The 14,243-nt window shown below is 44.7% G+C and overlaps 1 protein-coding gene across 32 annotated transcripts in view; it reads right to left on the reverse strand.

Annotated features, from left to right (window-relative positions):
• The window catches only part of CAMK2B (calcium/calmodulin dependent protein kinase II beta), a 313,844-nt gene that overhangs the window by 110,965 nt on the left and 188,636 nt on the right, over positions 1 to 14,243 (reverse strand). For 31 of the 32 annotated variants that reach the window (XM_082257250.1, XM_082257237.1, XM_082257225.1 and 28 more), the window contains exon 5: positions 6,680 to 6,745. In XM_082257250.1, coding sequence (XP_082113376.1) covers positions 6,680 to 6,745 — 66 coding nt within the window. Of the gene's footprint in view, positions 1 to 5,321; positions 5,395 to 6,679; positions 6,746 to 14,243 lie in introns of all 32 variants that reach the window. The other variant, XM_082257233.1, reaches the window with a different exon arrangement.

Raw genomic sequence — 14,243 nt, forward strand, 5'->3', positions numbered from 1 at the left:
GACAAGAAGTATCAAACGTGCCTTCATGTGTTTCGCACTGTGGCCATAATCTTTGGACTAAGCACCGTAGCCCAAAACATTTCAATGCACATTTTATGCATTTTTTATTTAGGAGTATCATCAATAATAATTAAACTTCACAGCATATAATGGGGGTTGCAATTGGTGATACAGTGTGGCAATGTACCAAAGAGTATGGTACAAAGACTAATATTAAAATGTGCATAAATGATAACAAAACAAAAGCAGAAGTCTGAAATCCCCAGTTTTGTTCAGATTTTATCCCCATTTGTAGACTCCGTTTGTGTATATGTGCTACCCGCCTTCAGTTTAAAAGTGACCACTACGAATTGCACCATTCAGAAGTTCACAATGTTGCTGCTCCAAGCCCACATAAAGATCCTCCACCTCTGGAAATCCGGATACTGACCAGGAGCCTAGGTAAGGGAGCCTAACCATGCTCCAGAAACTGAGTTGCACATCTATGATGCCAGATCTTTTCCAATTTTATTAAACCCTGACATAACACACTACATCTCTGCCTTGGATTACCCCTCCAGTTTCATCCAGTTGATCCTCATCAAACAGAATACTGTGATTATCTGTGATCAAGCTGTATTGGTGAAATGCATTTGAGAGGGTCGGTCCTAGGAGGGGCTGCAGTGTGTCATCAAGGTTTAATAAAGTTGGATGAGATTGGACATCATTTGTGTGCAGCTTTTGTTTTTCAAAGGACTTATAGGGGGAGATTTACTAAAACTGTTGCACACAGAATCTCGTAAAGATGTGCATAATAGCCAATCCGATTCTAGGTTTTCTTATCAAAGGTTAAAGTGGTTGTAAAGTCAGAAGTTTTTTTTATCCTACTGCATTCTATGCAGTAAGGTAAAAAAAAAAAACCTTCTGCATTCAGCTTCCCCAACAACCCCCAAAATACATACCTGAGCCTAATTTCGATCCAGCAATCGACACTAGAGCCATGGCTCTCTCAGCTCTCTCACTCCTCATTGACTCAGATACAGCAGCAGGAGCCATGGGCTTCTGCTGCTGTCAATCAGAGCCAGTGACGAGGGATCAGGGGTAGGACAGAGCCCCGCTCTGTATGTCTTATGGACACACAGAGCATGGCTCGGGAGTAAGCATGCATGAAGTGCCCACATATCAAGCTGCTTGCTGTGGGGGCACTCACTAGGGGGGGGGGGAGCCAGGAGCATCAGCAGGAGACCTGAAGAGGAGGGATTGGGGCTGCTCTGTGAAAAACCATTGCACAGGGCAGTTAGGCATAACATGTTTGTTATTTTAAAACAAACAAAGAAAAAATAAAAAACGTTAATATTACTGTAAGTCTCCATTCACACTACCGCGACTTGTCAGGCGACTTGTCAGCCTGACAAGTCGCGGTCCATGCAGTGATACAGGACCCGTTCTAATAGGAGCGATACAAGTCGCTCCGACTTAGAAAAAGGGTCCTGTACTACTTCGGGGCGACCTCGGAGCGACTTGCATAGACATTCATTATATGATGTCCGTGCAAGTCGCGCTGAAGTCACGGTGCACGCGACTTCACACGTCCCCCCCCCCCCCGAAGTCGTGCCGCTTCAGTGTGAATGCGGTCTAATTGAACAAGCTGTAGTTAGAATCTGATTGGTTACAATGCACAGCTGCACCAATTTTAGTAAATCTTCCATTGTGCCGTGTGACAGTCTATGATATAATGTACAATGGTATTGTTTAACTTCAGTTGTTTTGAACATTATGTGAGCTTTCTGTTTATTTTCAGTGCCTTGCAACTTATTGCAAAGCAGTATTGTGTAGCTTCCCTAACTAATAGCCATAGGTTTGTTTTCATCTGTTTAGGGTCATAAAGCAAAAACATGATGTTGGTTAGATAACTATGAGTAAGTTCCCTTTGTGCGTTAACATTTGCCTTGGTAAACGAAGGAAAATGTGCAAAGTGCATTACCACATAAAGCATAACCCAGTCTGTTTATTTTTTTATTTGTTGTAGACATATTTTCCTATTTAGATTGTGTATGAGCTGTGATGCTTGCATGATCTATTCTCCAAAAAATCATTGTGTCATTTTCACCCGTGGACTATAGAAAGGTCAATTTAAACTGAATGCTAAGAGAAAGCCAATTTTTTGTTATCGCATTGTTTACATAAACCCCATGTGCACTGCAATTTTCCAGCTACAGCAATAATAAGCCCTTTCTATAAACTTGTTTGCTGCCCTTTGTATAACAACAATTCACGTAACAGGACCATGTTACTCAAGTTTAAAAGTGTGTGAAAGTGCTCGTTAGCAAAGAAAAAATAGGATTATAGCATACTGCAAAATCCTAAATGTGTGGACATTATGGGGTTGATTTACTAAAACTCAAGAGTACAAAATCTGGTACAGCTGTGCATAGAAATCAATCAGCTTTCAGGTTCTTTTTGTGTCAAAGCTTAATTGAACAAGCTAAAGCAGGAAACTGATTGGCTACCATGCACAGCTGCACTAGATTCTGAGTGCTCCAGTTTTAGTAAATCCATCCCTATGTGACAGAGGTGAGCTAAAGCATCTTTATGACATACAGACTGGAGCACAGAAGTCATCAACACAGTCCAAAGTTACGAACAGAGATCACAAAGACACACAGGACTAGAAACAATCTTGCAGCTAATCTAGACAAACAAACAAATTTTCAGGAAAAGGCCTTCAGCAGAAGACAGGGCTTAGGTCAATCCTTTTTCCCCACTTGTATGTCCTAGATATCTGGGCATTGCAAAGCATTTTCTTCAGTAAAATGCACTCAGCCCTCACCCCATTACAGCAATATTTGTGTAATTCCTTTTACAACGTACCTAGCACAAGGCAGTGTCTAGTACTGCAAAGCAGACAAGAGAGAAGGATAGGACACAAAGGATGGGAAATGGAGATGAAAATAAGAGAGGAGACAGATAAAGGTCATAGCTGCCAACCGTCCCCCAATTTCCAGGGGCAATCAAAGAGTTTGTAAATTCAAAGATTTTAGCTCTCTTCTATGTATGGCTAATAAAATCCACTTTTTGCAGAATTATATTCAGTGTAGTGAAATCTGTGTTAGAAATGTATTATATAAACCAGCTGAGGATATGTGAGATAATGAAAAATGTGTTGGACTGCAGTCATTTGGAACAATGCTGATCACTATTTACTGGCTTAGCATCCAAGAACCCCTGGAAATTATTTTGAAAATGTTGGCAACCATTAGATAGATAGATAGATAGATAGATAGATAGATAGATAGATAGATAGATAGATAGATAGATAGATAGATAGATAGATAGATAGATAGATAGATAGATAGATAGATAGATAGATAGATAGATAGATAGATAGATAGATAGATAGATAGATAGATAGATAGATAGATAGATAGATAGATAGATAGATAGATAGATAGATAGATAGATAGATAGATAGATAGATAGATAGATAGATAGATAGATAGATAGATAGATAGATAGATAGATCTGGTGTATTTTGAAAGAGGAACATTATACCCTCTGACACTTCACCTTGGATATCAGCAAACGCAAGCTTATTTAATCAGGCAAACAATATGCAAAGTGAAGTATTCCAAAGCAAGCAATTCGAATTTACATTTCACTAATAAGACAGCAGAAAACTGAAATCTGGTTGGTTGCTATGGATTGCTGCACTTTCAACATCATGATTGCTCTTTACACTGCTTTTTTTGAATAAGCCCAACGGTGCAGTAGTTCAGGAAATGCAGACATGCGGTGCAGAGTGGTGTGCACACAATATTATCAACTGAGAGACACATGGAAGAGAGCGCAGGAGGGGGAGGACATAGAAGAGACAGATGGAGGAGGAGAGAAACTAAAAATAGGTGCCAAAGAGAGCAAAAAACAAGCAAAAGAAATGCAGAGAAGAGAGGGGGAGAGGGGCTGAGGAGAGGGACAGAGAAAGAAATGTTGGGGAGAAGATAAGAAATGCTGGTTACACGCTAAAGAGAAAATAATGTATAAAATAAAGAACAGAAGATGCTATTCGAAGATGACAGTCAGAAAATGATGGGTGATTAATTAAAGGAGTGAGGAGAAAGGGCACTTATGAGTATACCAAATGCAACGCAGGTAGATATGCAAGTTGGATGCAAAGTATCACGCCACAGGCTATGCAATGCATTGTATATGCATTCTGCATTGCTGCATATTCCATGTTTCCACGGGCAGCTGTACAGAGCTGTGCATGCTGGGACTTGAAGTGCATCTGGCTGTACAGTGCTCACTCACTCTCTGTTTATTGGATGAGGATAATCAAATTAAGCCAAGGTGAAAAGGGGATAACAAGCAAGTAGAGTATAGGAAGAAAGGTGGCAGTGAAGGGTAACAGACAATAAACAGAGTATTGTGAACTAACTCAGAATAGTCATATGACATACAAGCATACATATATTGTTGGACAGGTTCCTCTGGCAACCAGATGATAAGATGCATCATTGAGGCTATTCAGTACAGATGATGTCATGTACTTCCTTTAATCATCCAGTAGATGGTGCCATATGAGACCTTATTAACTCATTTAATATTAAAATAATCACTATATTATAGAGTAATACTAAAGGTCTCACTAATTTTCTTAATATAAAAATAAAATTTAGAGTAATACTAAAGATTTTATCAGTGCATCTCTTATTATGAAAATCTTTACCATATAGGGTAATACTAAAAAGTATCTCATACAATTTACTGATTTGTAATAATTAAAAGCTTGTATAATGCACCTTTCATCCATTGTGCTTGCTGTATGATGTTGAGTTTCCCTGTCCCTTGCTGACAGTAGAGAGAGCCATTTTGGAAACTAGACCATGTGGTTTCTCAGGCCGAAATAGTTATTCCTCATGTCTTATTGACATACCTGGTTCGTAGTAAAAAAAAGATTCCCTCCAACCTTTTGAATATTGCTCACAAAATGGCTGCCTCCATTGTGTAGGCGACAGGTACCCTTTAATTAACAGGAACGATCCAAACAAGATATACATGTTTGATCAGAGACAGTTAATTTATCTTTCAGAAGACAGTTCTATATTTTGTAAGTCCATACTCTTGTTAAGGGCATAGTTATACATTGTTTATCTGTTCCCCTTCATGCCCTCCCAGATGCAAACCCCCATCATCGCTACATACCATCACCCCGTCTCCCCATGCACTGTGTCCCCGGAGCCAGATGGTGTAGGGTGTAGTGAAGGGTGCGGTACCCCACGATGCGCCGCTTCTCACCTGGGCCCCCATGCCATGTCACCCCCTTCCCCTTCAAAAATACTAACCTTCAAGTCCCTGTGCACAATGTCACAGGAGTGTGTGAAACAAACACTTTCTAATATCTGATGGAGACAGTGACTGTAAAACAAAACCAGCAGACCCACAGGGTACAGGGGAAATGATTTGGCACAGACAAGAAGGGAGCGTGTTGGGTATGTGGAAAATTGACATAAATGGGGAAGGAAGGATTTGCATTTGGGGGTAAAGGTAAATGGATATTCATAAGGATTTTAGGAACAGTTACATGAAAGTTTACAAATACAAAAGAGGGAAGATAACAGTAGGAGAATAGCAGATGTAGTTAGGAGGTAGGACATTAATGATAGGGTTGAATTAGGCAGAGCATTCAGGGTCGGTGAGATGGTGGAGAGGTTGTAGGAGAACAATTTGATCGAGACCAATATGTCACAACAGAAGGAAAAAAAGACATAGGGAAGACATAGATTGAAAAAAGGGAGAGGGAACAAGAGGAGAAAAACAGTGTCTTAACATCACAAAACATCACATCAGAAAAGGGGCAGCATGCAGGACTGTACAGGGACACATTGTTTAAATGCTACAGCAAAGAATGTCACCCTGGGACTTTTATGGTCTTACTTAGTAAGGTGGTGCAAAATGCAGTGACTTCATGCAAAGTGTAGCTACAAATCCGACTTTTATTTCACAGGAAGAAATTCAACCTGATTGCAAGATAGGGCTTACAGTAGCACTTTGCACTTCATTACTGCTCTTTGCCCAACCATAACAAATAAACCCATTGGTGTTAAAATGCAAATCTCAATATGAAGATTTCAATGTTCTGTTGGGACTACAGTCATTTTAGAGGCATGGTAGAGTTTACTAACATCTCTCCAAATTGTAAATCAAAAGATTTTTGATATGTGATTCGTTGATACTAGCAACAACCACGGTGTCCCCTTCCTTATATATCATTAGAAATGTTAGTAAATCTTCAGAGTTCAATAAATTCCTTTATAGTAGGCTTAGTTAGGAAATGGTTCCCCTAACTGGGGTGATATTGTGTTCAAGATCAAAGTGTTTAGTCCTGAAACAGAGTACTGACAAAATAAACAATGGGTTTTTGGTTGTGCTGATATTTTATCTAATTTGGGTTTAGTGAATGTGGAGGTGTGGAGAGGATTTACAGATTTATGATACGAAGTATAAGAAATTCTACCTAAAATGAAATATCACTTGCTCTGTATCTTTATGAGTAAACCATTTTTTTCTCAAATGTATCAGCCCTGAGTTGAGTAGCATACCTAATACAGCACAGGGCGTGAGTCACCCTAAAAATGTCTGGGAGGGGACATGGGTGAGAGGGGAAAGGAGAAGGGGAACTCTAATAATGGAGAATACCCACCTTGCATCTGCTTCACTGTAATATTCTCTTGCCACAATGTCTTCAAACAACTCCCCTCCTGTGACCCTGAAATGCAAGAGATCGATGAAAACCATTTAAATGGACACTAATATCCGCATAATGAAAATGTTCTCAGCACATTATTTTTCTTACCACGTTTTTAAATGCAATTCTGTACTTTCTGATATATTTATCATATTGATTCCATCCACCTTACCAACCGCTCATTGTCCAGCACCCTTTTCTGCCAATCCCTCCATTGACTTCCAATCATCCACAAAATGCAAAATACTAACCATATACAAAGCTATCCACAACCCTGAGCTACATCACTAACCTTGTCCAAAAATAATACTTAACCCATCCTCTTTACTCCTTCCAAAACTCCTGCTCTCTAGCTCACTCATCTCCTCCTCCCATACTCACTACTATGACTTCTCCAGAGCCTCTCCCTTTCTCTGGAACTCTTAGTCTGTTTCGCTATCACCTATTCTGTCCACCATTAGGCTTCCCTGAAAACTCATCTCTTCAGGGAAGCCTAACCTGCCTCTAGCCAATGAACTATTAATAGCTAGGACTGTTGTTTGCTCTTTTTATTTAGCTCGAAGAAAATGACAAGGACACTACAGTTCTTGGATCAACAGAACAGGTATTTTCAGTGTTTGCTGCAGTATATTACATTTTTGGGTTTATTCATCTTTTAAGTTCAGTACTTAAAATGCACACAAGAAGTAAAATCACAATGAAAGGGCTGACTTTGCATTAGCAGCTCTATATAACAGTGTATATAGAGCTGTACCATACAGTGGAGCCTTATTTTACTACACCCCCCTCCCCCCCACCACTGCATATCCTTTAGCTGCAAAGACAGCGACTAGGGTTGTGCACATGCTGTGATGCATTGCTTTGAGCCTGTGGCAGGCATTATATCCCCCTTTGCATTTGGCATGCACTGCCTCCCTCCAAGTGTGACATAACACCTCTCCTCACCACCTGTCAAGCACCACTGCAAAGCATTCTAACCACGGCTCACTTATCAGATGTGAAGCCATCCTTGCTGCAAGTGTAAATAAGCCCTAACAGAGTCTCGGATAACAAAAAAACTTGTCAGGGGTCCCAACCTTTCCTTGTTCTATCCAAAACTGAAAAAAAAATTGAGATATAGATATACTTTAACTACTTGCCGACTGCCCACCATGTATTTAATGTGGCAGTGTGGCTTTATTGTGCAAAATGACGTACCTGTACATAGTTTCATTCAATAGCCACTAGATGGCACAATTGCGCCGCTGGAGGTTGCGATCATGGTGTGATTGGCTAGAGGGGATGCCAGTCAGCGGGTCCGATGGCCCGATGTCAGTCGGCCACCTGCAATAATCCCCAGGAGAGGCAGAACGGCGGTCTGCCTATGTGAACAACTTGCAGATCACAGAATGCCAGAGGAACACTTCCGTTGGATGGGTCATGGAATTACTGTGTCACACTGTTACCCCCAAAAGTCCCTGCAGATATTTAATTTTGGGTGTAACTGTTCCTCCTTTCCTCCAAGGGAAGTGTTCCTCTGGCATTCTGTGATCTGCAAGTGTATTTCATAACATTGCTGGGAAACTTCCTTGCTGATAAACATCACTTTTTCTTCTTGAAGAACTGTATGGTCTGCAACATATGTTGTACTATTTTGATAACTGCCTTCTTTTGTGCCTATTCAATTTCTACAATATAAACAACGTTGAATGAACTCCATGTGGAGAATCTTCGGGTACAATGATTAGGCCCTGCCTACAAAGGCCTGTGAAAGAATGATTGGAGATCCATCTTACCAGGCAAATCTTTGCTTGACTTGACGGAAGCATTGGGCGATCCAAGGATCAGGTCTGCTTGTTCTACATCTTAAGAATAAAGGGGTCTGGAGTGAAGGAGGCTGTCATGGGGCCCGGAACACTCATGCAGAAGTGAACTGACTGAGGGGTGTTTTTTGTGACCTGGGGTTACAAGAGCTGGACTTGGCAATCTTCACCTGAAGGAGAAAGATCCTTGCTTGGGATGTGTCCTAGATTCAGCCAAAGATTTGAAGGAACTTGACGGTCCTGTGGATGGTGGCATACAAGGTCTTGGCTGAGGAGTCCTTCAGGTTATCTAGGTAACCTGGGACAGGGTTCGTGGGAGAGACAGAAGCGGGCAATAACTTTTGTGAACACTTAGGGTGCAGAAGAGAGCCTGAATGACTTGCCACAAAATGAAAGTGCCGGTCTCCCACAGCAAAATGCAGGAATTGTTGGTGTAATGGAAAAATGGGAATGTAGAAATAGGCATTTTGTATGTCTATTGATGCAGGATATTCACCTAGTCTTAAGAAAACAATGACAGATCCTGTAAATTCTTTCCTGAATTTTTGGGCACAAAGAATTATGTTTGGGTAGATTAAGTCCAGTATTGAGTCGGAAGGGTTGGACATCTCCAGAGTACCAGCTGAAGCTCAACAAAAGATGGGTGTTGCAACAGGACAATGACCCAAAGCATAGAAGTAAATCAACATCAGAATGGCTTAAACAGAAGAAAATATGCCTTCTGAAGTGGCCCTGTCAGAGTCCCGACCTCAACCCAATTGAGATGCTGTGGCATGACCTCAAGAAAGTGATTCACACCAGACATCCCAAGAATATTGCTGAACTGAAACAGTTCTGTAAAGAGGAATGGTCAAGAATTACTCCTGACTGATGTGCACGTCTGATCTGCAACTACAGGAAACGTTTGGTTGAAGTTATTGTTGCCAAAGGAGGTTCAACCAGTTAGTAAATCCAAGGGTTCACATACTTTTTCCACCTGCACTGTGAATGTTTACATGGTGTGTTCAATAAAAACATGGCAACATTTCATTCTTTGTTTGTTAGACTCGGTTCACACTGGGGCGGCACGACTCTATACTACTTCGGGGGCGACTTGTGCATTCCCATGCACCACGACTTCGGAGCGACTTGCAGGTACTTCACATAATGGAAGTCTATGCAAGTCGCTCCGAGGTCGCCCCGAAGTAGTACAGGACCCTTTTTCTAAGTCGGAGCGACTTGTGTCGCTCCTATTAGAATGGGTCCTGTAGCAGTCAATGGACCGCGAGGGAGCACGACTTGTCAGGCTGACAAGTCGTCTGACAAGTCGCGCTGGTGTGAATGGAGCCTTATTAGTTTAAGCAGACTGTGATTGTTTATTGTTGTGACTTAGATGATGATGATCAGATCACATTTTATGACCAATTTGTGCAGAAATCCATATCATTCCAAAGGGTTCACATACTTTTTCTTGCAGCTCTATGTCAATACTTGAGTCCAGTTGGCACTTATTCCTCTAAATGTAAAATAAAGTTTGCTCATGGATAGGGTCATCTCCAACAGGTGCTGAAGGAACTCGTTGAACTCTTCCCAGTTATCATTGTCCAAGCTTGTAATATTGCAGGACCAGTTCTCTGTGCGCCTTGGGTACAAACAAACGGCAACTGCCCCCAGGGCCGGCGCTACCGCTAGGCGAAAAAGGCAGCCGCCTAGGGCGCAACCATACCTCCCACTCCCAAGCGTCCCTGATTCGCCGGGATCGTCCCCGGCGAATCAGGGCTGAGTCCCGGAATGGTTGATTTGGTTCCCGCACACCGTCCGCGAGTTATGCCCCATACACACGTGCAGATTATCTGCAGACTTTTGTCTGCAGACTTACCAAAACCATATAATATGAGGTCAAACCTAAACACTTTCAATTTGTATGCAATCCGGCAAGCCCTTGCACTACATAGAAAAGGTAAGTCTGCAGACAAAAGTCTGCAGATAATCTGCACGTGTGTATGGGGCATTACACACACACGGCAGCTGGTCTCTCTCCCCAGCTGCCTGTGTCAGTGCAGAGCAGAGACGAGCACTGAACCTGCCCCTCCCCTTCCTGTGTGTTTCCTGTACACAGAGGAGAGAGGCGGGCAGAAGCTCTTCACTCTCTGCAACAGCGCCGCTCTGATCTGAGGTCTGTGATGTTTATAACTAATACTAACTTGCAAGGGGGGGGGAGTGTATGGAGCTGGGGGGGTGTATGGTGCTAGGGGGGTGGAGATGGGGGGGTGTATGGAGATGGAGGGGTGTGTGAAGCTGGGGGGGTGTATGGAAATGGAAGGGTGTCTGGAGATGGAGGGGTGTATGGAGATGGGGGGGTGTATGAAGCTGGGGGGGGGTGTGTATGGAGATGGGAGGGGGGTGTATGTCATCTTCCTACCACCCCACCCCACCACCTGACATCTTCATCCCACCCCTGTCATCTCCCCCCCCCTGTCATCTTCCTACCATCCCACCCCCTGTCATCTTCATCCCCATCAGCTTCCCCCATCCCACCCCCTGTCATCTTCATCCCCCCTGTCATCTTCCTACCATCCTACCCCCTGTCATCTTCACCCCCCCCATCAGCTTCCCCCCATACCACCCCCTGTCATCTTCATCCCCCCTGTCATCTTCCTACCATCCCACCCCCTGTCATCTTCATCCCCACTGTCATCTTCATCCCCCTGTCATCTTCCTACCATCCCACCCCCTGTCATCTTTATCCCCCATCAGCCTCCCCCACCCCACCCCCTGTCATCTCTCTACCATCCCACCCCCTGTCATCTTCATCCCCCCTGTCATCTTCCTACCATCCCACCCCCTGTCATCTTCATCCCCCATCAGCTTACCACCATCCCACCCCCTGCCATCTTCCTACCATCTGACCCCCTGTCATCTTCACCCCCCTGTCATCTTCATCCCACCCCCTGTCATCTTCATCCCCCATCATCTTCCCCCCATCCCACCCCCTGTCATCTTCATCCTCCCCTGTCATCTTCCTACCATCCCACCCCCTGTCATCTTCCTAACATCCCACCCCCTGTCATCTTCAAACCCCCCCTGTCATCTTCCTACCATCCCACCCCCTGTCATCTTCACCCCCCCATCAGCTTCCCCCCATTCCACCCCCTGTCATCTTCATCCCCCTGTCATCTTCATCCCACCCCCTGTCATCTTCATCCATCCATCATCTTCCTACCATCTCACCCCTTGTCATCTTCCTACCATCCCAACCCTTGTCATCTTCCTACCATCCCAACCCCTGTCATCTTCACCCCCCCCTGTCATCTTCCTACCATCCCACCCCCTGTCATCTTCATCTCCCCCTGTCATCTTCCTACCATCCCACCCCCTGTCATCTTCATCCCCCCTGTCATCTTCCCCCCATCCAACCCCCTGTTATCTTCATCCCCTCTGTCATCTTCTCACGATCCCACCCCCTGTCATCTTCATCCCCCCTGTCATCTTCCTACCATCCCACCCCTGTCAGCTTCATCCCCCCTGTACCCCACTGTCAGCTTCCTCCCATCCCACCCCCTGTCATCTTCATCCCCCTGTACCCCACTACCAGCATCCTACCACCCAAGCCCCTTAAATTTACTGGTGCACCTCATATATGATGGACGCAGGGAAAAATGTTTTCTTCCAGTGACAACACGGAAACAAGGACATTTGTCCTTCCAGTGAAACCACCAATGCAGGGAATTTTTTTATTTCAGTAACACCACAGATGCATTTCTACCCAAAACCCTGCTCACCCATAGTGCAGTGACCCTGTTTTTAAAATGTTTTTTTTTTTGGGGGGGGGGGGGGGGCGCAAGTAGCTGGTCTTGCCTAGGGCGCAAAATAGTCTGGCATCGGCCCTGACTGCCCCAACCTATGACTGGCCTTAAAAGCAATGAAGGGTGCATGCTATCTTGTGAGGGGGCACACTGGACACCTTCCCTGCCATTCTGCTATTTGCTGGGTGTCCAGTGCGCCCCTGTGTTTTTAAGGGGGGGTAGGTTCCCTCCAGGCATACCTCCCCTAAATCTATCCATTATTATACACTGCTCAAAAAAACTAAAGGAATGCTTTTTAATCAGAGTATAGAATCAAGCCAAATGAACTCCTGGTATATTGATCTGGTTAGTTAAGTAGCAGAGGGGGGATGTTAATCAGTTTCAGCTGCTTTGGTGTTAATGAAATTAACAAAAGGTGCACTAGATGGGCAACAATGAGACAACCTCCAAAACAGGAATAGCTTTACAGGTGGAGGCCACAAACATTTTTTTTCCTTACTCATATGTTCTGACAATTTTTCACTAGTTTTGTATTTGGCTAGGGTCAGTGTCACTACTGGTAGCATGAGGTGATACCTGGACCCTATAGAGGTTGCACAGGCAGTCCAACTCCTCCAGGATGGCACATCAATATGTGCTATTACAAGAAGGTTTGCGGTGTTTCCCAGCACATTCTCAAGAGCATGAAGGGGATTCCAGGACACAGGTAGTTACTCTAGGACAGTGATGACAAACTTTGGCACCCCAGATGTTTTGGAACTACATTTCCCATGATGCTCATACACTCTGCATTGTAGTAGGGCGTCATGGCAAATGTAGTTCCAAAACATCTGGAGTGCCAAGGATTGCCATGAACTGGACAGGGCCGTAGAAGATCCTTAACCCATCAGAAGGACCGGTATCTGTTCCTTTGTGCAAGGAGGAACAGGATGAGCACAAGGGATCGACCGGTTATTGGCAAAGCCTATTATCGGAGGGCTGTTATTCACTTTTCCCGATATATCGGTACTGGCCCTGGCACTTGCCGCTATTACCGATATTGTCGTGACATCATTTAGTATGTTGCGCCACGCACCTCTGCGCACTGGGCCTAACCTTCGGCCCTCTTAGGCTGCCTCCCTCGTCTTGGACAACCTTGTCTGGAGTCAGGACTAGTCTCTCGGAAGTGTATTACACAGCCATACACCCACCTACAGCAGCCTGGTGCCAGCCAGCCATCCACACCCGCAGGCCCTGTACCAGCCAGCCAGTTAGACCGTTAAAGGACTATTAAACCCATATTGTTTTCACTGCATTAAGCTGCAACTGCACTCTTTTAAAGACTTTTTCTTGGTCTGGACTATTTTACAAGTTAAGTAATTTTAAGCGCTGAAAAATTATTTTACAGGCACTGTGCCAGCCAGCCAGCCACCCACAGGCCCTGTACCAGCCAGCCAGCCACAGGCACTGTACCAGCCAGCCAGCCACCCACAGGCCCTGTACAAGCCAGCCACCCACAGCCACTGTGCCAGCCACCCACCCACCACAGGGTGCCAGCCAGCCACCCACCCACCACAGGTAGCCAGACAGCCAGCCACCCACCACCACAGGGTGCCAGCCAGCTAAACACTTACCACAGGGTGCCAGCCAACCACCCACCCATCACAGGATACCAGCAAGCCAGCCACCCACTACAGGGTGCCAAACAGCCAGCCCCCCACTACAGCTTTCCAGAAAGCCAGCCACCCACCACAGGGTGCCAGCAAGCCAGCCACCCACCACAGGGTGCTAAACAGCCAGCCACCCACACACCACAGGGTGCCAGACAGCCGGCCACCCTCCACCACAGGGTGCCAGCCAGCCACCAACCACAGGGTGCCAGACAGCCAGCCATCCACAACAGGTTGCCAGCCACTCATCACCACAGGGTGCCAGCCAGCCAGTTTTTTTTAA

The sequence above is a fragment of the Pelophylax lessonae genome (assembly GCF_965119305.1).
Source record: "Pelophylax lessonae genome assembly, chromosome: 4".
Taxonomy (NCBI): domain Eukaryota; kingdom Metazoa; phylum Chordata; class Amphibia; order Anura; family Ranidae; genus Pelophylax; species Pelophylax lessonae.